The following is a 26021-nucleotide window of genomic DNA, read 5'->3' on the forward strand; positions in this document are numbered from 1 at the left end:
GGCAAAAATTTGTTTTTACTTTGTATGTTTTTAAACCTGTTGTCAGGGTCTTCAAGACCATATTAGGCAGCTTTAAATTACTAAGGCCATCTGCAGTGCACTTTAAATTCACAGTATCAGAACCATTATACAGTGGCAAGAAAAAGTATGTGAACCCCTAGGAATGAACTGGTTTTCTACAGTGATTTGCCATAACATGTGATCTGATCTGATCCTCATCTAGGTCACAATAGTAGACAAACACAATGTGCATAAGCTGATATACACACAAATAATTCTAATTTCTTGTGTATTTTTTGAAAACCCCCATTAAACATTCACAGCACTGGAGGAAAATGTAACTGAACCCTTGGATTTAATAGCTTGAGGATTTTCTTGGATGTCCTGCTGCATTAATGAACAACTTCTCAGCTTCAACTGGTGGACAGCCTGTTTCCCAATGAGGTTCACATCACCCGCTCTCATATTAAATAGATTGGGGCGTTGATGGAAAGTATATGTTTGAGCCTGTCTCAGACGAAGATACACATTTTGAACAAAAACCAATTGTTAGGAGATTAGAAATGGACGTTTCCGGGTGGTACGTTTATCTTTGTTTTTTCAGTATGCACATGCAAAATGTAAGTTAACTGTAATGGCTATGCAATTGTTCTTTCTTTCATCATCCATAACCTTACAGAATAAATAAAGAATGACCCAAGCAGAGTAAAGCCCCATATCTAGAGAGCGAGGCATTTGGTAATGATCACTGAAAGGAATACAGCAAATAAATATGAGACACAAAGTTCAGGTTTGGGTTCATCACTAAGTTTAAACTGAAGGAGTATATTCAAAACAAGCATAGATTAAACATTTATGTACTCAACTCAGATAAAAAAAATCATTGAAGTTGGTTAAGAAAAGTTATTGTATTTTATATCTAAAAAAGTTCCAGCTCCCCCATTTACTCTAATTTGTATGCAAGCTAATATGGCGATGCTGCTGACCCATCGCAGGAGTTGACCAAAGTGCCCAATGAGCAGTCAAGTTATTTCTTATATGTCTATGTTCAGCACTGCCACTTTAAGATAGATTGTGTCTGAGGTGAAACACGCCCTCTCATTAGCATACAGACAAGGAAAATAAATGTGAAAATTTAAAAAAGTAGAAACAAATAAATGTACAAATAAGTAAGTGTAGATATAAATACATATACATAAATAATCTAAAAGTAGAAACAAAAGTAAAAAATACTATGTGGAAAAAATACAATTATACATAAATAATTTAAATTCTAAATACTAATTTATTTATTTATTTACATTTCTTCGCATATGTAGTTATGTATGTATTTATTTTTTATTCAGCTTTGGAATCCTATCTTCACTGATTTTTAGTGTGACTGAATTCTCTTATACGTCCTCCGGAGCAGAAGGTGGCGGTAATGCAGCACTGAGGCTCGAGACCAACCGCCGTAAAACAAGAAGAAGAAGAAGATTCAAGCAGCACTCCGCTCTTAGGAACTGAAACCGCAGCGAACAGAAGAAATTAAATCTACAACACACACTGGTAAATATACTTTAACTCTTTATTATCATTTAAACAAGTGTCAGCTGAATCAACAAACACCACAGCAGATTATCTTCATTTTATGCTTTATCATTTACATTTCATTCGTTTACACTTCAAATCACTTTGTTTACTGCCTCGCTTTCGGATGCACACTTATTTTACTCTCTTTACCTCAAATCTATAACATGTATCGTTTATTTTGTGAAAGCTGTTCTAGTTAACTTGTTAGTTAATCATTGAGCACACAATAGTTACAAAGCGACTTTATGTTTATGTACTGAGGTAAAGTATGAAAATGTAAAATAAGAAGTTCTTAAAGCTATGGTCTACGATTTCAAAGATTGTTCATTATTAATAAACTCGTTTAGATGCTGGTTATGGTTCTACAGTAAAATCCTAACAATATGAAGAGAAAAAAGAATTTTAAAAATCCATTCAGTCTATTGGGTGTACGGCGGCAGATAAATTGACCAATGTAAACTGTCCGGCCGGACAGCTTACATTGGTTAACTGCTCTCATCAAATCCCCGTACACTTGAAAATCCACCTCGCGATCGCGTCTCCACCCCATCGCACACCACCCCGCCCCTCTCGTGCCTGTGACATGACATTTGTGTCAGTGTATGTTAGCTAGCGAAGCAGCAACATCTCACTAATGGAAAAAAACTAACCGACAGCAGCAAGCTTCTTGTCCCTACAGTAAAGGTTAGAAGAAAAGGGAAGTCTGTAGAGGAAAGAGCAGAGGTAAAATAAGTGTGAAAAACGCCGGACTCTAAGTAGAATCAATAAAGGGTCCGCAATTGAATTATTAATTACAATTTAAAAAGATTTTTTCATGTTTATTAAAACTGACTTTGTACTGTTTTTATTTTCATATTCATATTGCTAATCCCAGTGTTAATCTATTAAACCATACATGTGTTTATAACCGGGCTATCTTTTAAAGGGATTATGAAGGCCAGCAATCTTTTTTTAGATGTTAAACGGATACTTCAGCCAAATATCATATTTACCCCATGATATAATTCATGTGAGATACATATGACCGATGGCTCTTCACATTCCCATCATACAGCGTATATACAACATCTATATCTATTAGGGCTGTATTGATTAACCGTGCAAATGCGCGTTTTCTCAATGAATGAGTTTTAATGAATCACGGTGAAACCGAGGCACATCCCAAAGCCAGGGGCGCTCTCGTGCAGAAACTTCATTTTTGCCACAGAAGTAGCAGCATTACAAAAGCTATTCCAAAAAAATGTCTTTAGGAATATTTATATCGCTGTTCTTCAAATTGTTTTAGGTATTTTCATGATAATAAACAATCTTTTGAATGATTTTGTTTAACGAGTGTTGCGTTTTTTAATGCACGTTATAAACGACTCTGACTCATCATGATATTAGATTGATAAGGACTTCCTACTGATCACATAGCCATAGTACACGCACAAGCTGTGCATGAAACACAGAATCATCCTTGCGATTCAAAATCGATTTCAGACAGGCATTTTTAATGGGACACTGCATGACATTGCATCTCCTAACCCTAAGGTTTATTCAAGTTTTGACATTTACTGGCTGCTGCTCTTATGCACACCGATGCACGCACACAGACAATGCCGGACATTCAGCACAAGTACAGAGCAGAGATCTCTCTCACGTCTTAAAGCTACAGTAACCTAATTTATTTGTCAATAATATTAAAGAGAAAATCACTCTTTGCTCTTGACTGAAAAACTTTTACTTTTGAATCAGTATTTAATTCATACAATAAAGAATGTGAAGTATTTTATTTTCAGTACTATTAACAGGCATTTTAAATTGCTTTATGTAGTAGGAATATTTGTCCGCGATTATGAGTATATTGCCATAAAATATTATGATTATCTTGCCTAGCTTGTCAGTGAACTACGGCTCTGTGTAGTAAATGCCGCTCAGGGCTCTAGAGTAGGAATGGCCACTTGAATGTGGCATCGACGATTGATCACGAAAACGATGACCATGTGGGTTTATTTATTATTTATTTATTTTATATCATTTGGATATCTGGTTACAGGCGCCTGTGGTTGTAAAGATTGGGTGAGTGTTTTACGTCGACGTTAGCTGCGCAGAGCTTAGGTAGACCTTACGCAGACTGACATATGACAACAGTACCATGCATGATTCAAAAGCTTCCTTTGTGCACACTCGTGCCGTGGCAACCCCCGCTAATCCACGCAACGCTTTACACAGCCATTTTATGCAGTTTCTGTTACAAAACATTAATAATAATTTTTTTTAGCTCTAGCCGCCACTGGAGGTGAGTAGCCTTGGTCCGTAAGACAAGACTGGATGTAGCCATGGATGATGAGAGAAAATTGCACCAGTGGCTTGCGTTAATTGGCTGGGCGCATTTAGCTTACGAAAGAACGATTGGATGCACGCTTTATTAATATGCGGCATTAGGTAATGAGCTACATAAAATCCAGTCCAGGCCAGAGGATAATTCTTGCTTGAATGTAAACCAGATGTGGATAAAATTAACAGAAATTTTGACTGGGGTGCCCAAACTTTCGCATGCCACTGTACATAAGACTTAGAATAAGCACGGATAATTGCAGAATTTAAAGGTAATTGGGTGTAAATATCTGAAAGCGCAAGAAAACATGGACTCAGTTAGCATTTCCGTGCTGTCTTAACCAATTGTGGGTATTTGCTCATTGTCTCAAGACTTGATGTTAGGTAAGTTAAACATTTATTTACTGTTGAATTGATTATTTTACAATTATTTTTAACAATTTACTGTATGTTTTAGCTATGATGGAAGTAAAAGAAGAAGCCGAGGACCTAAATGAAGTGGAAGTAAAAGAGGAAACTGAAGAACTGAATAAAGTGGAGGAGAGTCAACAGGAACCTCCTGATGTCATCACTAAAGAGAATTCTCCTGATTGTTTACAAATATCAACTAAAAAAAGAGTAACCATACATTCAGTCAGCTCCCATCAGCATGGAAAGAGTTCCACAAGAAACGGACACCATATGAATGACAAGAGCATTAACAATAAGGAGAGACGTCACAAGTGCCAGCAGTGTGGAAAGAGTTATGCATTTAAGAGTAACCTTCAGACACATTTGAGAACTCGCACTGGAGAGAGGCCGCACAAATGCACACAGTGTGAAAAGAGTTTTGTACATGCAGGCAGACTAAAGGATCATCTAAGGATTCACACTGGAGAGAAACCTCACACCTGCCCTCAGTGTGGAAAGAGTTTTACATGTAGGAGTAACCTTAGGAAACACTCAAAAACTCACACTGAAGAGAGATCGTACAAATGCACTCAGTGTGGAAAGAGTTTTTTACATGAAAGAAGACTTAAGTATCATCTAAGGATTCACACTGGAGAGAAACCTTACACCTGCCCTCAGTGTGGAAAGAGTTTTACATTAAGTAGTAACCTTTGCACACACTTGAAAACTCACACTGAAGAGAAGCCGTACAAATGCACACATTGTGAAAAGATTTTTTTAGGTGCAGCAAAACTTAAGAATCATCTAAGGATTCACACTGGAGAGAAACCTTACACCTGCACACAGTGTGGAAAGAGTTTTGCAACTAATTCATCTCTTACACAGCATGCAGTGATTCACACTGGAGAAAAACCTTACAACTGCCCTGAGTGTGAAAAGAGTTTTGCACTGAAAAGACAGCTTAAGAATCACATAAGGATTCACACTGGGGAGAAACCTTACACCTGCCCTCAGTGTGAAAAGAGTTTTGCACTGAAAAGACAGCTTAAGAATCACATAAGGACTCACACTGGGGAGAAACCTTACACCTGCCCTCAGTGTGAAAAGAGTTTCACAAGTGCAGCAAATCTCAAAAGTCACCAGAGCACTCACGTAGGAAGGCTCATTCGAATGTGAGGAGTGTAGAAAAAAATATTTTCAGCAGTTTCACAAAAAAGACAACAAAATCTTTGAGAGAGCACCAAACAATCCATACCGGAGAAAAAACATACACATGTTCACATTGCAAAAAAAGGGTTTTCATGAGATACGTTACTGTATGATAGAAGAAATACTGGAGAGAAGCCACATCACTGTACTCTATGTGGAAAGAGTTTCACTTCATCAAGTAGTGTAACAAGACAAGACATAAAAATACATGTTGTGGAAAGCAGTCACAAACCTTATTCTCAGATTCATAACTTCAATCAGGGGTCCCCAATTCTGCTCCTGGAGGCCCAGAGTCTCTTCAGAGTTAGGCTACAACTCAAATCAAGCTCACCTGAAGCAGATAATAAAGGTCTTACTTTTAGAAAATACGAACCACACACATGATGGGCTACATACATATTGTGACGAACTTCACATCGTGTGCCCTCGAAAAAAGAAGTCTTGTCGCCTCTGGTGTCCCTTTAAAATAATAATTGACTGATGAAATTCAATAAAAAAACAATTAAATTCATAGTATTCCCAAAAATGTATTTTGTTTCTTCACAAACCTATACAAGAACTGTAATAAAACCATTTAATAACAGCATTTGAAAAAGAAAACAGCAGCTTGAGATGTCAGCAGTTATATTGCATTAATTTCTCTGCAAGGTTTACACTTAGGAAACTAAATAAACCATGTTTTAAATAGACCTAGTACAGACATGTTAGATTTGTATAACCACAGTTTTACAAAACAGACTATTGTTAAACATGTTTTTTGTAACACACTCATGATTGCTTTGTGGTTACCATGTTTCATTACACAATATCTTTTTGGTTTTATTTGCAGTAATAGCAAGGTACATTTTTGTAAGGTTTACACTGACCTTATTAAACAATATCTCACAAAACGAGTACACTCCTCACAGTTTGTGTGGGCTTGCTAGCAAAGAAAGCATTAAATCATCCACAAATAGAAATTAAGTTAGCTTTAAGTAAAACTTAATTCAAGAGACATTCATATCATTTAAAGAAATGGCAAACATTATGGAACAGTGGATCTAAAGGAAGACATATCTTTCAGATTCAGGAGTATGTTGGAAATGAAAGAAAAAGATATGGAAATAGAAAACAGAATGTCATTATTTCAAAACTAAGAACTGGACATACAGCATTAAATTATAGTCTGTTTAAAATAGGTAAGCATGAATTGTGAGATTGTGACAAATGTGAAGAATTTGAAACCGTGCTGCATATTCTTAATGAGTGTTCAGTGAAAGGGAGATAAATTAAGACAAGAATTAGGATAGTTGGGAGTTCTTTCTTTAAAAGTATTATAAGGAAATGAGTCAATCAAGGCAATCAAGAGTAGCCGACATGAATTATTATTTAAATACAAGAAAAACACAGAAACAATAGATAGAATAGGGTTTTTTTGTATTTCTTCCAAATCTGTTCACACTCCGGATCAGTAGGCGGCGGTATTGCACCTTTACGCTGGTTTGCCAAACCGCCATTAAACACCAGAGGAAGAAAACTGAAACAGCAGCTGGACACAGAGCAGCGAACAAGAGGAAAATAAATCTACACACGTGCACTGGTAACTATACTTTCTCTCTTTATCTTTACTTAAACAAGTATCAATGTTTCAGTACACTATCACACGAGGAGTAATTTAAATGAGAACATTATCGTGATGTTATATTTCTGTATTTTATGTGTGAACCTGACTGCATACTGTCTGCTCAGATCAGAAATTAAGATCAAGACAAACATGAATGTATTTAATATTGATCTTATAGAGAAAGAAGAGGAAATTAAATCAGTCTTTAGTTTAAATTGAGGATAGTGTACAAAAACACCACAGCAGATTATTATCTTTATCTTCTGCTTTATCATTTACATTTTCTCGTTTATACTTCAAATCATTGGGCCATTTTTATGGATTCTGATTTTAATGGTTAAATTAAATTTCTGTAATCATAAAGCATATATTATCAATAGAAAACATTAAACAAATACAATTTAACAACTTGCATATACGTATTTTACTTGTCACTACAACTATGATACTGACAAACAACCAAATTATGTTTACTTATTCATTTAATCATAAGACAATACTCATCTTGTTTTACTACTCAGGTGTCTGTATTAAATGCATATATATTAGTTATAAAAATTGTCTGTCAATAATAAATAGAAATAAAACACTACACAGTCCTTACTGTATGAATTAAATGTACAGCTACAAAAGTTATTCAGTTAAAAGTAGTAAGGGGTTTTAATTTTTGTTGTGTAATTGAAGATTTCTAACTACTGTCACTTTAAGAGCGCACTATTTCAATACACGGGTGAACATCCAGCTGTTTATGTTCACTTAAACAAGAAAGAACACTCAGTTCAGTGATCACGCATGTGTTGACTGCCGATGCTCCTGTGTCAATTGTCTGAGGATAAATACGAGCTATACACGCTGATAAACAGACGTCAGGAGCGTTGCGTTACGTCCTAGGGTGGGAACTCACAGCCACACACTCATACAGTAGGCTATATTCACTGCAGTGGTGGATCCATCTTTCCCGAATTTGTGAATGACCTCTAAATATACTTTAAATGCTGCAAAAAAAATTGTCTGCTCCATTTTGCAGTCTTCCATTTTCCAAAGTCCATATTTATACTTGGATTTTGTGATTCCGTCCACGTTTTCCACATCGCGGGAATTATAGAGCCCTATACATGGTAACTATTGCTAGGTTTTAGTTCAAATTACAAAAGTTTAGAGCCAGACCGATATGTTCTTTTTTTGGTGGGGCAATGCCGATACGGACAATATATTGGCCAGTATGCTTTGTGTATATTATAGTACAGTATTTTAATCATTTTAAAAATATGATTTTTGTGTTGAGTATTTTCAAACATGCAGAACATAAAGGATTTTTGCTGTCTTTGCAGTTTAATATTCACATACTCTAGTTTATAGTGATTTGATTTATGTGTACTGACCTATATCGCTGATTGGACCTGCAGATTTTTGCAGGAGAAAACGAAACTCTACACAGCAGTCCCAGACGTAGTACTGGAGCGAAATTAAAATTAAGCGGAAGCACGAAAGAGGGCGGAGCCAGGCTAGGTCCTCGAGGCCCCCCTGACAGAAAGTTTTAGATGTCTTCTTATTTAAAACACCTGATTCAACTTATCAGCCTACTTCAAAAATGATAAACATGTCTCCCTAACAAGCTGATGAGTTAAATCATGTACCCTAATGAGGCCGTAATATTTATTCTGGGGGAGTCCCCCCACCTTGCGGCCCCATCTGAGGCCACGTCACCCTTCGAGCACCCTTCTCACCTTTTTCACCCCGACCCGTTTTCATGCCTGTGTTGTGTAGTGCAAATCTCCATGACCAAGCTAACTTTGAGATATGTTGTTTAAAGGTCAGCTGGTCATCAAAGATAACTTGAGATTGTCTGACCTTGATGTGGTATCTTGATGTACCTAGCTGGATGGTGAAATCGTGCTGTACAGTTGGATTTGCAGGGAAGACAAAAAGCTCTGTCTTTGCCAGGTTGGCTGCAGGTGATGTCCCTTCATTCATGTTGAGATTCAGATTTGTGCAGCTACTGTGGGATCAACTGGTTGAAAGGAAAAGCTGTGTTTGATCAGCATAGCAATGCTAGGAGAAACCACGTGCCTCCATGATGGGACCCAGTGATGTAGTGTACATTGAAAATAACTGGGAACAGTTGATGTGCTTTGGATACCTCCCCTTTCACGGCAACCCTGAAAGAGATAGGATTATAACCAGTGAAGTGTGGTTTCTGTGATGCCCAGTGATGACACGGTGGACAGAAGGATCTGATAATTCACAGTGTCAAAAGCAATGAATAGATCTAGCAGAATGAGAACTGATCATTTGGAATAAGCCTTCGCAACAGGAAGCCTTCCTAATTCTGTTGTAGTGGCAAACACAAAAAATGCTTTTCTGCTGTTTTAATTTGTTAAAAGTTTAAAGGGACAAAAAGACAGTAAGATTTTTCCACCATCTAGTGGTGAAATTGTAATTTGCATTCAAACGAATAGTGCTCTCTAGCGCCTCGCTTTCCAAATGCGTGTTGCAACTACGGTAGCCGTTATGTAATCACTGATCTCCTTGTCCATTTCAGCTGGTTCACATGTTCTGAATGAAAACACGTTGTGGAAACGCCTTGGTGGGCTAGTGCTTTTTGTCTAGCAGGATTGCAGGTTGTTATCGTGAAATAAACCATTTCAGTGTGAGACAGGACCCTCGCGACAGGTCCTGATCACACTGTTATTTCTGCAATAACCTGCTGCGTATACATTATCCCTTACTTAATACATGTTTTATTAATGAATTTGTTTTTAAATACAGTTTTGATTTGTTCATTTTAGATACAATGGAAGTAAAGGAGAAAACTTATGAAGAAATAAATAAAGTGGAGGAGAGACAGCAGGAGCCTCATGATGGCATCACTGAAGACAAATATTCTAATCGCTTACAAACATCATCCAAGATAAGAGGAGCCAAAAAATCTGCAAAAAAGACTTCAACAACAAAAAGACCCCCTAACGATAAGAAGAGACCTCACATTTGCCAGCACTGTGGAAAGAGTTTTACACTAAAAGCAAATCTTACATGTCACACAAGAATTCACACTGGAGAGAAACCTTACAAATGCGCTCAGTGTGGGAAGTGTTTTACAGAGAAAGGAGGCCTTACAGCACATCAAAAAATTCACACTGGAGAGAAGTCGCACACATGTTCTCAGTGTGGAACGAGTTTCGTAAGAAAAGAGAGTCTTACAAGTCACACAAGAATTCACACTGGAGAGAAACCTTACACCTGCACTCAGTGTGGAAACAGTTTTACACATTTAAATACTTTTAAGTTACACTTGAGAGCTCACACTGGAGAGAGACCTTACAAATGCACTGAATGTGGAAAGAGTTTTAAACTAAAAGCATGCCTTACATCTCATGCATCAACTCACACTGGAGAGAGACCTCACACCTGCTCTCAGTGTGGAAAGAGTTTTACACGTACAGAACATCTGAAGGTACACTTGAGAACTCACACTGGAGTGAGACCGTACAACTGCACCGAGTGTGAAAAGAGTTTTACAGAGAAGGGAAGCCTTACAGTACATCTAAAAACCCACACTGGAGAGAAGCCGTGTAAATGTACTCAGTGTGGAAAGAGTTTTTCACGTACAGATGTTTTAAAGAAACATTTGATAACCCACACTGAAGAGAAGCCATACAAATGCACTCAGTGTGAAAAGAGTTTTACACGTACAGATGTTTTAAAGAAACATTTGAAAACTCACACTGTAGAGGAGCCATACAAATGCGCTCAGAGCCTTACAGTAGATCTAAAAACCCACACTGAAATGAAGCCATTCAATTGTACTGTGTGTGGAAAGAGTTTGGCAAATAAAGAGACTCTTAAACGTCACACAAGGATCCACACTGGAGAAAAACCTTACACCTGCACTCAGTGTGGGAAGAGTTTCACACATTCAGATGTCTTGAAGTCACACTTAAGGACTCACACTGGAGAGAGGCCTTACAAATGTCTTCAATGTGGAAAGAGTTTTACACAGAAAAAAAGCTTTTTAACTCATGCAAAGATTCACGCTGGAGAGAGACCTTACACCTGCAAGCACTGTGGAAAGAGTTTTATAGAAAAAAGAAACCTGACATTTCATGTAAAAAATCACACTGGAGAGAAGCCGCACAAATGCGCTCAGTGTGGAAAGAGTTTTACAAGAAAATACATTCTTAAAAGTCACACAAGGATTCACACTGGAGAAAAACCTTACAACTGCACTCAGTGTGGAAAGAGTTTTATAAGATCATCTGCTCTTAAAATTCACCAGCAATCTCATTCTGAAGAAGGATCATTCAGCTGTGATCAGTGTGGGAAAGGTTTTAAACGTAAATCACAGCTCATTTCTCATTTTAGGATTCATACAGGAGTGAAACCTTTCACCTGCACTGAGTGTGGAAAGGGTTTTACAGAGAAAGAAGAGTTTAAGAATCACCAAACAATTCACATCGGACAGAGACCTTTCAGTTGTTCTCAGTGTGAAAAAGGCTTTTTTAGAAGTTCGCACCTGAAAATTCACTTGAGAGTTCATTCGGCAGAGAAATCTTTCAGGTGTCCTCGGTGTGGAAAAAGTTTTACAACGCCAGCAGCTCTCAAAGTTCACCAGCGCACTCACTCTGGAAAAAAATCATTCAGCTGTGATGAGTGTGGGAAAAAATTTGTTTCAGCATCACTCCTAAAAAGTCACCAAAGAACTCATGCCGATGAATAGGTTCACTCGTGTTCTGTTTGTAAAGAGTTTTTTGCTGATTGAATATTTGAAAATACACCAGAGAATACAAACTGGTTATGAAGTTCATGTGTGCTTTGATTGTGGAAAATTCTTTGCGTCAGCAGGAGCCTTGAATAGACACCTAAAGATCTATACTGAAAAGAAATCATAAGTGTGTTCGCATTGTGGAAAGAGGTTCACTCATTTAAGTTCATGTAAGATACATCAGAGAGCTCATACTGGATGTGGAGAATGATGATGTGGACCTGTGTTGCAGTGATTTTGAAGGGTATAGGACACTACTGTCTCTTGTTACCTTATGTGCATTTAGATTCTCAGTTGTAAAATGAAATTTGTTTGTCATTGGTTGTCTTTCAAATAGCTTTTGTTCTTTCTCTGTTGGTGAATAAAGTTAAAACTGCATGTGCACTACCGTTTAAAAGTTTTAGGTCACTGAAATCTTCATGTCATGATCTTACATTTATTATCTGTAAATATATGCTAAAATGTTTTAAATTACTTTTGTAGAGAAAAATATATTCATGAGTTTGCATTAACATGTAATTAACATGTTGCTTGCCGTTTGAGGGGAGGGCTTCAAGCTCGGAATATTAGCCCAAACCCAGATTCCCCCCCTTTTTTGTACCTGGGATAGGTACACCAGCAGAGAGTGAGGCGATGGGGTGGAGGAGGGACCCAAAAAACTGTCACAGAACAGAGGTGAGGGACGGCCAAATATTAGAGACCTCTTTGTGACGATTGTTTGGGATTGAGTTCCTCCCGAACATGTTTTTTTCACAAAAACGGCAAGAGTCATTCAGGTCCATTACTATTACATTTAGTAACTTATAGAAATCTCTCCATCAAACTTTTTCATGAAACACTTCCCCATGGATTCTTTTCCGTTGCTCTAATTACGTCACCTTCTTTGTTGCCCTGATTGGTCGTGGCGCTATCCTATTGCGTGCAGAGGCATTTTGAGGGACAACCTTTTATCCCGCCCCTCGGATTGAGCCATCTGTGTGACGAGTTGCCAGACCTTACATCTTGATGTAAGTCTGGCTAACCAGTCTATGTATTTTGTATAATACAATGTGTTAATCTGTGATGATGAACATAGCAGTTTATCATCCCAGGAAACATTAGAACCATATGAAATGATATTTTGTCTCACTGTGTATTTTGGTGTTTTAACCTAACTATGAAGGAGTGACTGGAGTAGCATGAATGTCTAACGTTTTCCCTTAATTACTGGGCTGTACCGTTAAGGCATACATAATTTGATATAAGTTTTGAGTGTAAGTAATTGCATCTAAATGTGAAATGATTATGTTACTATGTGTACAGTGTTATTCAGTAAATGAGGTTAAGTGTTTTGAATCTGTTTAAGATTTAAAGAGAACAATTCTTTGTCATGTGTAGTGTGTGTCAAACATCCCTTGTAAATGGTATGATCCATTTAGTTTGGCGGGAAGAGCTCCTCAAGGAAGGTATTATGAGGGTTAACAGGTGGATGATTAAGGAGGTAGTGTGTGTGTCTGAGGTGAGACCACATGTAGAGGCTCATGCCTCAAAACAAGGTTTTAACCTGTTTGCTGCTCACAGCATGATGTGTTTTTATACAAATTGAAAATGGACTATGTAACAAGAATTTTTTGAGTGTTTTTGGTGAGCACTATATGAACACGGCTGGTGAAAATAAACACCTTGGAATTGAAAAGACTGCCAAAGTTTTCTGCTCCCTTTATTACCTTTTCCGGGCCTCTCCAGCAATACACACGGTACGACACATGGTGGCAGCGGTGCTTCCAGGCCTTAAAGGAAAGTGAGCGGCGAGGAAGAGAAGTTTTTTTTTGGCAGTCCCAGCTGTGCCTCGTTTAAGTGAAAGCGACTGTGAGCAACTGGTGGCGGACGGAAAATGCCACCAAAGAAACAAGATGGAGCTAAGAGCAAAGATTGCAGAGCAGCAGATCAGCCAGAGGAAGCAAGTTCATCTCCAGGTGTGGATGAAAGAACCCCAGGAAATGCTTCAGAGCAGATTGCTACAATGCTGCAAACTTTTCTACATAGTCAACAACAAAGAGAAGATCGCTTGGAAAAGGAAGCGCAACGTCATGAACATAAATATCGGACGCTTCAACACCAATTTGTACAACTACAATCTGAAATTCACCAAGAGCGACAGGAACGACTGGCGAAAGAAGCATCAGCGGTAAGCGATATGTCAGCGCCTTCATATGGAAACTCTGCTTTAACTGGTCGTTACAATCGGTTACAGACACAAAGTGACGGGGCTACATCAGCGGCTACGGATAGAGCCGCAATGACAACACAAGATAATGAATCCACAAGTTTTAATAACCCAAGAATGTTACCATGGACAAAGGATGAGGACATTGAACACTATTTAATGACTTTTGAGCGAATTGCTCACGCTTGCAGATGGCCACAGCGAGATTGGGTGTTACATCTCTTACCACTTTTAACCGGTAAAGCAAGAGCAGCTTATGTTGCCATGGACCCTGATAACTCGTTGGACTATGACTGTGTCAAGCAAGTAATACTGGAGAAGTTTGAAATTAACCCTGAAACATTCCGACAGCGGTTCAGAGCATACAACCAACCAGATGATGAAACGCCGCGAGAAATGTATGTAAGATTGAAAGAACTCTACGAAAAGTGGATGAACCCTTCGCAAAGATCCAAACAAGAGATTGGTGACCAAATAGTGCTTGAACAGTTTCTCAAGTTGTTGAATCCTGAAGTAAGAACATGGGTGAAGCAGAACGGCCCGACTTCATGTAAACAAGCAGCAGAAATGGCAGAGATGTTTATAGCTGCGAGGCGATCGTTACATCAACCGAGACGATGGCGAGGCACCAACTACAGCTCAACCGGTAAGTCTGGGGATGCTAAGGGTAGTGGTCTGATAAATTTCGATGCCGATAACCGAATGTTACAAACTAGTTTTAACCGGAGTAACGTTAACAGTATGCAAACAGGCAGCGTTGGTCAATACAGTAGAAAATCTGTAATTATATGTCATGGATGTGGCCAGTCTGGGCATAAAAAAGCAGATTGTCCTGCGCTAAATGTGACTAATACACGCCTAGCGTATGAGTTAAGATCGTCGGTGAGACTAAACGAAATTGAACTGAACACTGACACTGTAATTGATGTGAAGATAGGAAGCACAACGTATAAAGCACTGGTCGATTCAGGTTCAAGTCAAACTTTAGTTAGATCAGAGTGTGTAGGAAAGTCAAATATGCTGAAGTATGATAAACTCAGAGTTTGTTGTATCCATGGAGATGAAAAAGAGTACCCTAAAACTGAAATGGTGATTGAAATCGAAGGCCAAGCATACAGTTTAACTGTTGGGGTAATTGACAAAGCACCGTATCCAGTGATATTAGGCAGAGATATACCTGTGTTGGTGGATTTGTTACAAAATGACAAAAATGTAGCGGACGCTATGGTGATAACAAGGGCACAATCTAAGGAAAATGAGGTTATTAAACAGTTTTTGCAGGATTTACCTCTTAATGTGATTTCTAAAGATAGAAAATCTAAGAGAGAGAAACGTTTTGCTAAAGTTGTGGGTACTGAAATGGTTGAAGATATGCCAAAACCAAGCACAGATGATCTTGAGCTAATTCCACATGATATTGGGCAGTTACAAAGGCAGGATGAAACTCTTAAACCATTGTTTGAGAAAGCCAAGGCTAATAACACAGCATCAACATTAATTTTGAAAGATCAACTAGTAATAAAAAATGACAAATTGTACTTAGTAAGTGCTGAAGATGAAAGATTGGTAATACCCGAGTCAATGAGGTTAAAGGTGCTGCAGTTGGGTCATTCAGCACCGTGTGCAGGGCATCTGGGTCAGCAGAAAACGCTGTCCAGAATTGCTAGTAGGTTTTATTGGCCCAAGCTCTATTCTGATGTTGTCGAATTTTGTAAATCATGTCCAGAATGTCAGCTGGTTAGACCAGCTAAAAAGAGTGATAGAGCACCTCTTGTAAGCTTACCTATTATTGACATTCCATTCACACGAATTGCAATGGATATTGTAGGACCGTTGGAAAGCAGTAAAGCTGGTAATAGGTACATTTTGGTTGTTGCTGATTATGCCACTCGTTATCCAGAAGTTTTCCCTCTCAGAAACATCAAGACAAGGCAGGTAGTAAATGCATTAGTGCAACTCTTTTCACGAGTAGGGTTGCCTAAAGAAATAATCACAGATCAAGGCACTAACTTTACATCAAAGTTGATGAAACAAGTGTGCTCAATGTTGCGTATACATCCGATACAGACCACTCCTTACCACCCTCAGACTGACGGTATGGTAGAAAGATTCAACCAGACCCTTAAGTCAATGTTACGCAAGTTTGTGTCTGATACAGGTTCCGATTGGGATCAATGGTTGCCATATTTTATGTTCGCTTACCGTGAAGTGCCACAGTCATCAACAGGTTTCTCACCATTTGAGATGCTATATGGACGTCATGTCCGGGGACCGTTGGATGTGCTGAAAGAGGCTTGGGAAGGAGGTAATGCAGGTGAACAAACAAATATTCTGTCATATGTTCTGAAGATGAGAGAGAAATTGGAATCAATGACCGAGATGGTGAATGCTAACATGATAAAAGCACAACAGCAGCAGAAACACTGGTATGATCTGTCAAGTAGAGAGAGAACGCTCACTCCAGGTCAGAAAGTGTTATTGTTACTTCCTACTTCTGAAAGTTCACTTTTGGCTAAATGGCAAGGGCCATATGAAGTGCTTAGAAAGCTAAGTCCTACAAACTATGAGATTTCTGGACCCGATCGTAAGAAAAAGACTCAGGTTTTCCACATTAATCTGTTGAGGCCTTGGAATGAGAGAAAGGGCTCATGGTCAGATCAGTTGTGGGCTAGAAAAGTTGAGGATGAAGAAGAATTGGAAGAACAATATTTTCCGGTGGATTTAAAGTTAACTTTCCCATTAACAGATCATTTGACACCTAAACAGCAGAAGGAGTTTCAGAAATTGGTTCCAGAGGGTCTGTTTTCTGACAAACCAGGCAAAACAACACTTTTACATCATAACATTCATCTGATTGAAACTGAGCCGATTAGACAAACTCACTGTAGAGTACCAGCACGCTTGATCCCAGCCTTAAAGGAGGAAGTTCAAATGATGCTGGAGTCTGATATCATCGAACCTTCAACCAGTGAGTGGTGTAGTCCGGTTGTACTAGTGCCAAAGAAAGACGGGACATTGAGATTCTGCGTTGATTTTTCCAAGCTGAATGCGGTATCTGCTTTTGATCCATATCCAATGCCGAGAGTCGACGAGTTAATCGAGCGACTGGGCAAAGCTAAGTATTTGACTACTTTAGATCTATGCAAAGGATATTGGCAAGTGCCATTAGCTGATTCTGCTAAGAACTTGACTGCTTTTCGTGTCCCTTCAGGACTATACCATTTCAAATATATGCCATTTGGTCTACACGGAGCTGCAGCTACCTTTCAACGTCTGGTGGATCAAGTGTTGCGAGGTTTGGACCGTTATGCTGCAGCATACATTGATGACATTGTCATTTTTAGTGAGTCCTGGGAACAACATCTGGAACATTTGGCTGATGTCTTTAAAAGAATTCAACTGGCAGGTCTGGTGGTGAATGCAAAGAAATGTCAAATTGCTAAACAACAAGTTTCTTTCTTGGGTTATGTTGCTGGTGGAGGATCAGTGAGACCCCAAGTGGACAAAATACAAGCAATCTTGTCAGCCGCACCACCCTCAACGAAGAAAAGTGTAAGATCCTTCCTGGGTTTGATAGGCTGGTATAGAAGGTTTATACCCAACTTTGCCAGCAGAGCTGCACCTTTGACTGACCTTACAAAGAAAAGCAGTCCTGCTAAAGTTAAGTGGACACCTGAATGTGAACAGGCTTTTCAAGATCTTAAGTCTTGTTTGTGCAAAGATCCGGTGTTGCAAAGCCCGGATTTCGATCTGCCTTTTGTGGTACAAGCTGATGCGTCCGAGCTAGGTCTGGGTGCAGTACTATTACAGGGTGAAGGAGAGAATCGTCGCCCTGTACAGTACATAAGTAGGAAATTGTTCCCTCGAGAGACTAAATATTCTACAATCGAGAAGGAGGCCCTAGCCATCAAATGGGCATTGGACACTTTGAAATACTATTTGATTGGTAAAGACTTTGTGCTTGAAACCGATCATAGAGCTTTGCAGTGGATTAAGAAAATGAGAGACACTAATGCCAGAATCACAAGATGGTATTTGTCCCTTCAACCTTTTAAATTTAAGATCCAGTACAGAGCAGGAGTGCTTAATGTGGTGGCTGATTTCTTATCACGTCACTCCTGAGGTAGTGACTGTTTAGAGGGAGGGGGGTGTGTGATGATGAACATAGCAGTTTATCATCCCAGGAAACATTAGAACCATATGAAATGATATTTTGTCTCACTGTGTATTTTGGTGTTTTAACCTAACTATGAAGGAGTGACTGGAGTAGCATGAATGTCTAACGTTTTCCCTTAATTACTGGGCTGTACCGTTAAGGCATACATAATTTGATATAAGTTTTGAGTGTAAGTAATTGCATCTAAATGTGAAATGATTATGTTACTATGTGTACAGTGTTATTCAGTAAATGAGGTTAAGTGTTTTGAATCTGTTTAAGATTTAAAGAGAACAATTCTTTGTCATGTGTAGTGTGTGTCAAACATCCCTTGTAAATGGTATGATCCATTTAGTTTGGCGGGAAGAGCTCCTCAAGGAAGGTATTATGAGGGTTAACAGGTGGATGATTAAGGAGGTAGTGTGTGTGTCTGAGGTGAGACCACATGTAGAGGCTCATGCCTCAAAACAAGGTTTTAACCTGTTTGCTGCTCACAGCATGATGTGTTTTTATACAAATTGAAAATGGACTATGTAACAAGAATTTTTTGAGTGTTTTTGGTGAGCACTATATGAACACGGCTGGTGAAAATAAACACCTTGGAATTGAAAAGACTGCCAAAGTTTTCTGCTCCCTTTATTACCTTTTCCGGGCCTCTCCAGCAATACACACGGTACGACATCATCATTTTCCACATATGTATATTTTTGTTGGTTCAATTAGAATGGTGCTCCCAAGGGAAAATGGAGTCTTCCTCACACTAAATTCTTTAGTCTAGCAGTGAGAGTGACAGCAAATTTACGGTTCCGAATTTGCTAGGGATCTCATCATGTCGCCAGCGTGTGAGATTTGACATCACATCCAAAAAGTGTTCACTATCCAGTGATAACTGTGTAGCACTTTGCGATATAAAGTCCCAAACCTATCTGTGCTCTTAATCAAGTTGTGCCAAGAATTAAATCATGTTGTCCTGGAACAACGAGAACTGGAACTTGACAACTGATGCCATACACTTTCATGCTAACTTCATACAAACCTTTCGGCTGTGCAGTCCTACCCTCAACACTGACAAGAATGATATTTTCAGGTATTGTGTTTTTTTGTCTTGGAAGACGTTGTCAGCCAACAGCTTTTGTTCAGCTGTCTCACTGATGATACAAGACATAGAGCCTGTGTTAAGCATTCCTCTCATGTGAAACTGATCATTTACAATCACAGAAGTATAGAAAAATCATCAAATGTCTTTATTTTCTGCATATTTTGAGCGTATATTCCACAAGTATCATCAGAAGCAGTATGGCATGCATACTGGTACTGTTGTTTCAGATCACTTATGAGTGTTTGATTCTCAGCCACACATCCCCTCTCCAAATGCAGGTCTTATGGTTTAAAGGACCAGGGGCCTCATTTATAAAACTTTGCGTGGGATTTGCGTGAGAAGTGGCGTACGGATGAAACATAGGACGCGCGTACGCACATAAATATTTGGATTTATAAAACCGTGCGCACACACATCTTACACATTTTTCCCTTAATAAATCACAATCAATTCTTAATGTAGCGCAGCTTTTGCGGCTTCATGACACGCCCATAGTTTCCCATAAATAGTCCGTGAAACGCCCACAAGTTAATATGCATTGATTGCGAAATCATGGCAAACACAGAGAGGAAATCAAAAAAACGTAACTTTACTCAATGTGAAGTAGAAGTTATCGTTGGCTAGGTGGAAAAGAGGAGAAAAATGTTGTTTGGAGGGCACAGTGTGGGCATTACTAATGCCAAAAAGGCACTTGAGTGGCAAACGGTGGCAGGCGCCGTAAATGCTGTAGCCTCACAACCTTGGACCGTAGCCAAAATAAAAAAGAAATGGTCGGACATCAAAGTCGAGGCAAAAAAACGTCTAGCGCTCCATCGCCAGAGTGTGTCTGTCACGGGTGGGGGAAAGGAGACACCGGAGCTGACCCCTCTTGATGAGAGACTGGCGGCAATTATTGGGGAAACCCTATTAAGTGGAGTGGTGACTGAGGCGGAGGGGGACACTGACGCACAGCAGCAGCATTTGGCTCAAATGCCTGGGGATGGGGTTCAGGGTCGCGGCCAACACAGCAATCGGCGCCAGGAGGTAGAGGCACGTTTTTAAGCTGTGCCACATTGTGTAGCACAGCACATGCCATCACGATTTGGTACACCTTTTCAGGCGTGTACAATAACCTCCCTCCAGTGCAGTCGAGGCAGCGCCATCTGCCCTTCAACAGGCCGATGGTGCGCTCCACTACAGCGCGAGCTCGGCTGTGGCACATGTTGTAGTGCCTTTCCTCTGCACTATGTGGGTTGAGGAAATGCGTAAGCACCCATTGTTTGAGGGGATATCCACTGTCCCCTGCAAGGATAGTGAAAGGGTTAAGACATTGAAGTACATAAAAATGTGAATGTCTATAATCAAACGTACCTAGAAGCCAGCCATCACGTATAGCACCAGCCTCGAGTCTGCGTCCAACACTGCTGTGTCTTAAAATAAATGAGTCATGGGTTGACCCGGGCCACCGAGCTACTACATTAGTGAGCAGCATGTGTGCATCACAAATAATTTGGACATTGATTGAATGAAAATGCTTTCGATTAATGAAAGCATTTTCATTAACGTTCGGTGCCCTTATGGCAACATGAGTCCAGTCAATAGCACCGAGGACATTTGAGAAACCATACATACTGTAGCTGCAAATTGAGCTTTCTTGTTTGCCTGTTCACCCACTGTGTATGGAAACTTTATGGAATCATGGGACAAAGCTATTATGCCTTTTAACACGTCTGGCATTACCCGGCTAAGGGTCGGCTGAGATATTCCTGACCTGTCAGCCAATTCCCTCTGAATAGTGCCAGTCGCCAGGAATCCTAGTGTTGTTAGGACTTGAAGTGGGACTGCACGGCATGGTTCCTCCGAGTGCTCCTCTGTAACGCCGGGCCCAAAAGCCTGCAGAGGTCCAACAGGACGGCTCGAGGAAATCGGAACCGGCTCATAAGCCACTCGTCCTCGTTTGCCAGCAAGTCTTCTTGCTGTCTAAAGATGCGGTCACTCCGAATCGTTCCACTTGCCACATCTTCTAAGTGCGCAAGGTCAGCCATTGTGGCTCATTACGCATTGTGATGGGGAATTTTATTTCCATCCATTTAATTGCATTTGACAAGCTACAGATGTCGGTAATAATCGACGTGGAAATGGGACATTGTTCAGCGCAAATGTAATTTCTTGTTGCTTTCTGAATGGTTGAGACATACCCCATACATTGTTTTATCAAAAATAAAACACACTAAAGTAATATACATGAATACCATAATTCCGTAGATTATGAAGATATGGTTTACTATGAAAACAACTTTCCCCAGTGGACCATCCATCCATCCATCCATCCATCCATCCATCCATCCATCCATCCATCCATCCATCCATCCATCCATCCATCCATCCATCCATCCATCCATCCATCCATCCATCCATCCATCCATCCATCCATCCATCCATCCATCCCCTTAATTATCTATCTATCTGTCTATGTAATTGCATCTATATCTGCTCCGCCAAATGGACACATTGACGAGAATATCAATTTTGTACATTATTTCGTTCTGTTAACTATATTCTTTATGAGGATGAATTGCACAACATGGCAATATTATTGCAGAACATATTTCACTTTTCTTTTAGCAAATATGTGTTCATTTGAATTTCTGTTGTAATTTTTGATTTCTTTATTTTTTTGTTTCACTGCTGATCGTTCAAACAGGTGTTCGTGTAAGGCTGTTAATTGTAAGACTTGCTTTGTGAAGTCTTCATGTTATTTATGAGAGGCAGTGTTGTCATTTTTATTTTCACGTGTTTCTTCCATCTGCCGACGGTGTCGCCATTTCTCATTTAACCCGTTTTTGTGCGTACACCTGGGTCAGAGCTTGCGTGACGGACAGCACATTTTCCCGTCAAGTTTGCTTTTTATAAATAACAAGTATTGCGTAGAGAGTGGCGTACACCTTCTTTTGTGCGTACGCAACGTTTATAAATGAGGCCCCAGCTCCTTTACCTCCAGACTGTCATGACTACTCCACTTAGGGCACTCTCTTTTTCTGTGTCCATGTTCAAACAAACATAAACCATCTCTTCTATAATGTGTGACTGTAGAATGGAGGAAACTTTGCAAAACTCCCTGCTCAAATTTCCATATCTAAATGAATTTACAGGTGCAGAGGGGCTTTTCATGTTTTGTTTCACTCCATCACAGTAGGTGGCAGTATGCAGCTATGAAGTTGCTTCACAACCCACCCTGAAATCAGAAGAAGAAGAAGAAGAAGAGAGACAACAGTGAGAAGAGCAGAAAAATAAATCCACACACGTGCACTGGTAATTATACTTTACATCTTTATCATCATTTAAACAAGTGTTAATGTTTCAATGCACTTGATGCACCTGCGTGTGTGCGTGTATTTTAAATGAGAACATTATCATGATGGTTATATTTCTGTACTGTATGTGTGATCCTTCCTGACTGAAACACTGCATACTGTCTGATCAGATCATATTAGATATAAAGCACACAAAGACAAACATGAATGTATTTAATGTTGTTCACTCGATCTTATAGAGAAGAAGAGGAAATTAATTCAGTCTTTACTTAAAAAAAAGATGTGTACAACAAAGATTATCTTTATTTTCTGCTTTATTATAACATTTCACTCGTTTACACTTCAGATCACTTTGCAGCACACTTATTTTTATTTTTTTACTTTAGATACATTATGGACAAACACATTTGTGTAAAAGCTCAGCTAAATAAAGTTTAATTTATAAACTTATGTGTAAAAATTATAAGTCTCACTATAAAAAAAAACAATTTTTACAACAAAACATCCAACAAACAATAAACAATAAGGAGGACAACAGGTTTATAGTTTACAATATTATATAGGCTATACAGTTTGTATACAATTGACAATAACAAAGAAAATACAAACAAATGCCAATATTCCAAAGACAGCATATGCTGTTTTAACATTTTTAATTAAATTAAACTCTATAGCAAATGTAATTGTATCTTTACATTTTTTTTTTACTTTTAATCTTTTGAAGTCAAATTATAACTACAACCAGTTTTCTCTTGGTCGTACATAAAAACACATCTCCCCAAAATATTTTTTGAGTGGTAACATTCATAAAAAAGAATCATAAAATGAATCGGTTTTAAATACATTTTTGAAAATGTAATGTTTATTTTAGATAACGATGGAAATGGGAGAGGAAGTGAATGAAGTGGAGGAGAGACAAACATCAACTAAGAAAAGAGGAACCCAATATTCAGTCATTTTACGTCGGCGTAATAGTTCAACGAGTAAAGGACACCACAGTGATGACACGAGCAAGAATAATAAAGAGAGACCTCACATGTGCAACCAGTGTGGAAAGAGTTTTAAACAAAAAACAAAACTCCACGCACACACATTGATTCACACTGAAGGGAACACCAGAATATGTCCTGAGTGTGGAAAGAGTTTTACTCGAAAAGAAAGCCTTAAAGCTCATATGAGGATTCACACTGGAAAGAAACCTCACACCTGTCCTCAATGTGGAAAGAGTTTTACAGCTGCATATACAATTAAGACACATTTGAGAACTCACACTGGACAGAAGCCGTACGAATGTCCGCAGTGTGGGAAGAGTTTTGCACAAAAAGGGACCCTTAAAATTCACGAACGCATTCACACCGGAGAAAAGCCGTACACCTGCTCTCAGTGCAAAAAGAGTTTTACGACAAAAGCCATACTTAAAAATCACATTAGAGTACACACTGGAGAGAAACCTTTCATGTGTACTCAGTGTGAAAAGAGATTTCGAAGTAGAAGTGAACTTGACGGTCATATGAGAAATCACACTGGAGAGAAACCATTCCCCTGCACTCACTGTGGAAAGAGTTTTACAACGAAAGACGGTCTTAAGAGTCACACAAAAGTACACACTGAAGAGAAACTCTACTTATGTCCTCAGTGTGAAAAGAGATTTCGAAGTAAAAGTGAACTTGACAGCCATATGAGAAGTCACACTGGAGAGAAGCCGTTCACCTGCACTCACTGTGGAAAGAGTTTTAGACATTCAAACACCTTTAGGACACACGTGAGAAGTCACACTGGAGAGAAACCGTATAAATGTCTTCAGTGTGGAAAGAGTTTTACGAATAGAAGTGAACTTAAGGAACACACAAGAATTCACACCGGTGAAAAACCTTTCAGTTGCCCTCAGTGTGGAAAGAGTTTCATAAAGAAAACATCCATGAAGATTCACTTGAGAACTCACACCGGCGAGAGACCTTACACGTGTCCTCAGTGTGAAAAGAGTTACACAACTTCAGCAAATCTCAAGGTTCACCAGCGCACTCATTCTGAAGACTGCTTCTTCAACTGTGATGTGTGTGAGAAAAAATTCATTACAAAATCTTTACTAAACAGACACCAAAAAATTCATAGTGGTGAAAAGCCTTACGCGTGTTCTGTTTGTGGAAAGAGTTTTGCACTGAATCAAAATTTGAAAATGCATCAGAAAATGCATAGCGATGAGAAAACCTATCACGTGTGCTCTGAGTGTGGGAAATATTATGTGACGGCTAGTGGTCTGAAAACGCACCAAAAAACCCACACTGGAGAAAAACCATACGCGTGTTCACAATGTGGAAATCGATTCATTACTCCACATCAATTGAAAAGACACGAGCAAGTTCATACTAGAGAAAAAACATACACGTGTTCGCATTGCGGGATGAGGTTTTCTCAGTTATGTAACTTGAAAAGACACAAGAAAGTTCATATTGCAGAAAAACTGAATGTTTGCCCTCTGTGTGGAAAGAGTTTCACCTCATCCAGTAGCTTAACAAGACATAAAAAATTATTTTGCCCAAAGAAACCGCAAAACTAACCTCACTTAAGTAAAAGACATTTGTGACCCGTGCTGGCAAAATGAGTCAGAATGAGCAAATGTTTAGAAACAAGTTTCAATTATGACATTCTCATAAAAAACCTTCAAACAGTGTTTAATTAGTTGGAATGACAAAACACGACAAAGCTACACCTGTTTGAAGTTGACAGAATCTGCAAAGTTACATTTGAGAAAAATCATGTTAAAGATTTTTGAGGGTTCAAAAACAAAACCAAGGCGATCATACCTTAAAATCGCTGTACAACTAATAGATTTTGCACACACAAAGTCAAAAACAATATCTGTATTATGTTAAACTTTTCTCTTTCTAACTTTAGTTAGTGTGTAATGTTGCTGTTGGAGCATAAATAATTCCTGTAAAATTATAAAGCTCAATGTTCATTGGCAGGCGATATATTTTCTTTAACTGAATTCCCTTTTCAATGAATACAGAGAACGAGCGGTTTGCACCACAGCCCTCTACTTAGATGATGACAATATGCTAAGTTTTTGACTAAGCTCCGCCTACAGGAATGTGCCCTCGTTGTTCTTCTATGGAGAAGATGACGAGTTGCATTAGTAGTGTGTTTTTGACACCATGTCATGGAGACGCTGTTATTGTCATCACTGACTTATTTGCCTTTTGCTGAGGACAGCTTTTTTAATCTGGCGTGACCTTTCCGAACAAAGTGCGCTAAGCTGCTGTCAAATCACAGCACACTGTAGTAGCTACACAATCAGAAATCGTTACGTATTTCTGAAGGAGGGACTTTCTTGAACTACATCATATTGAAATGATGGTAGCTAAATGACTGTGTGAGTGAGTTACACCATTTTGGGTGAAGTATTGCAGGT

The 26021-nt window shown here is 39.0% G+C and overlaps 2 protein-coding genes across 2 annotated transcripts; both read left to right on the forward strand.

The window, feature by feature from the left end:
• The first annotated feature begins 1418 nt into the window (after positions 1-1418).
• On the forward strand, positions 1419-13530 carry LOC135741158 (uncharacterized). Its single transcript, XM_065259808.2, has 5 exons — positions 1419-1548; positions 4349-5453; positions 6320-6329; positions 6898-7069; positions 9883-13530. Exons 2-5 carry the CDS (start codon positions 4351-4353, stop codon positions 11808-11810), a joined length of 3213 nt encoding a protein of 1070 aa, XP_065115880.1. The 5' UTR covers positions 1419-1548; positions 4349-4350; the 3' UTR covers positions 11811-13530.
• On the forward strand, positions 7000-25706 carry LOC141281636 (uncharacterized). Its single transcript, XM_073813610.1, has 3 exons — positions 7000-7069; positions 22489-22607; positions 23481-25706. The coding sequence occupies exon 3, from the start codon at positions 23487-23489 to the stop codon at positions 25164-25166; it is 1680 nt and encodes a 559-aa protein (XP_073669711.1). The 5' UTR covers positions 7000-7069; positions 22489-22607; positions 23481-23486; the 3' UTR covers positions 25167-25706.
• Positions 25707-26021: the final 315 nt, after the last annotated feature.

Source organism: Paramisgurnus dabryanus, chromosome 24 (genome assembly GCF_030506205.2).
Source record: "Paramisgurnus dabryanus chromosome 24, PD_genome_1.1, whole genome shotgun sequence".
Lineage (NCBI taxonomy): Eukaryota > Metazoa > Chordata > Actinopteri > Cypriniformes > Cobitidae > Paramisgurnus > Paramisgurnus dabryanus.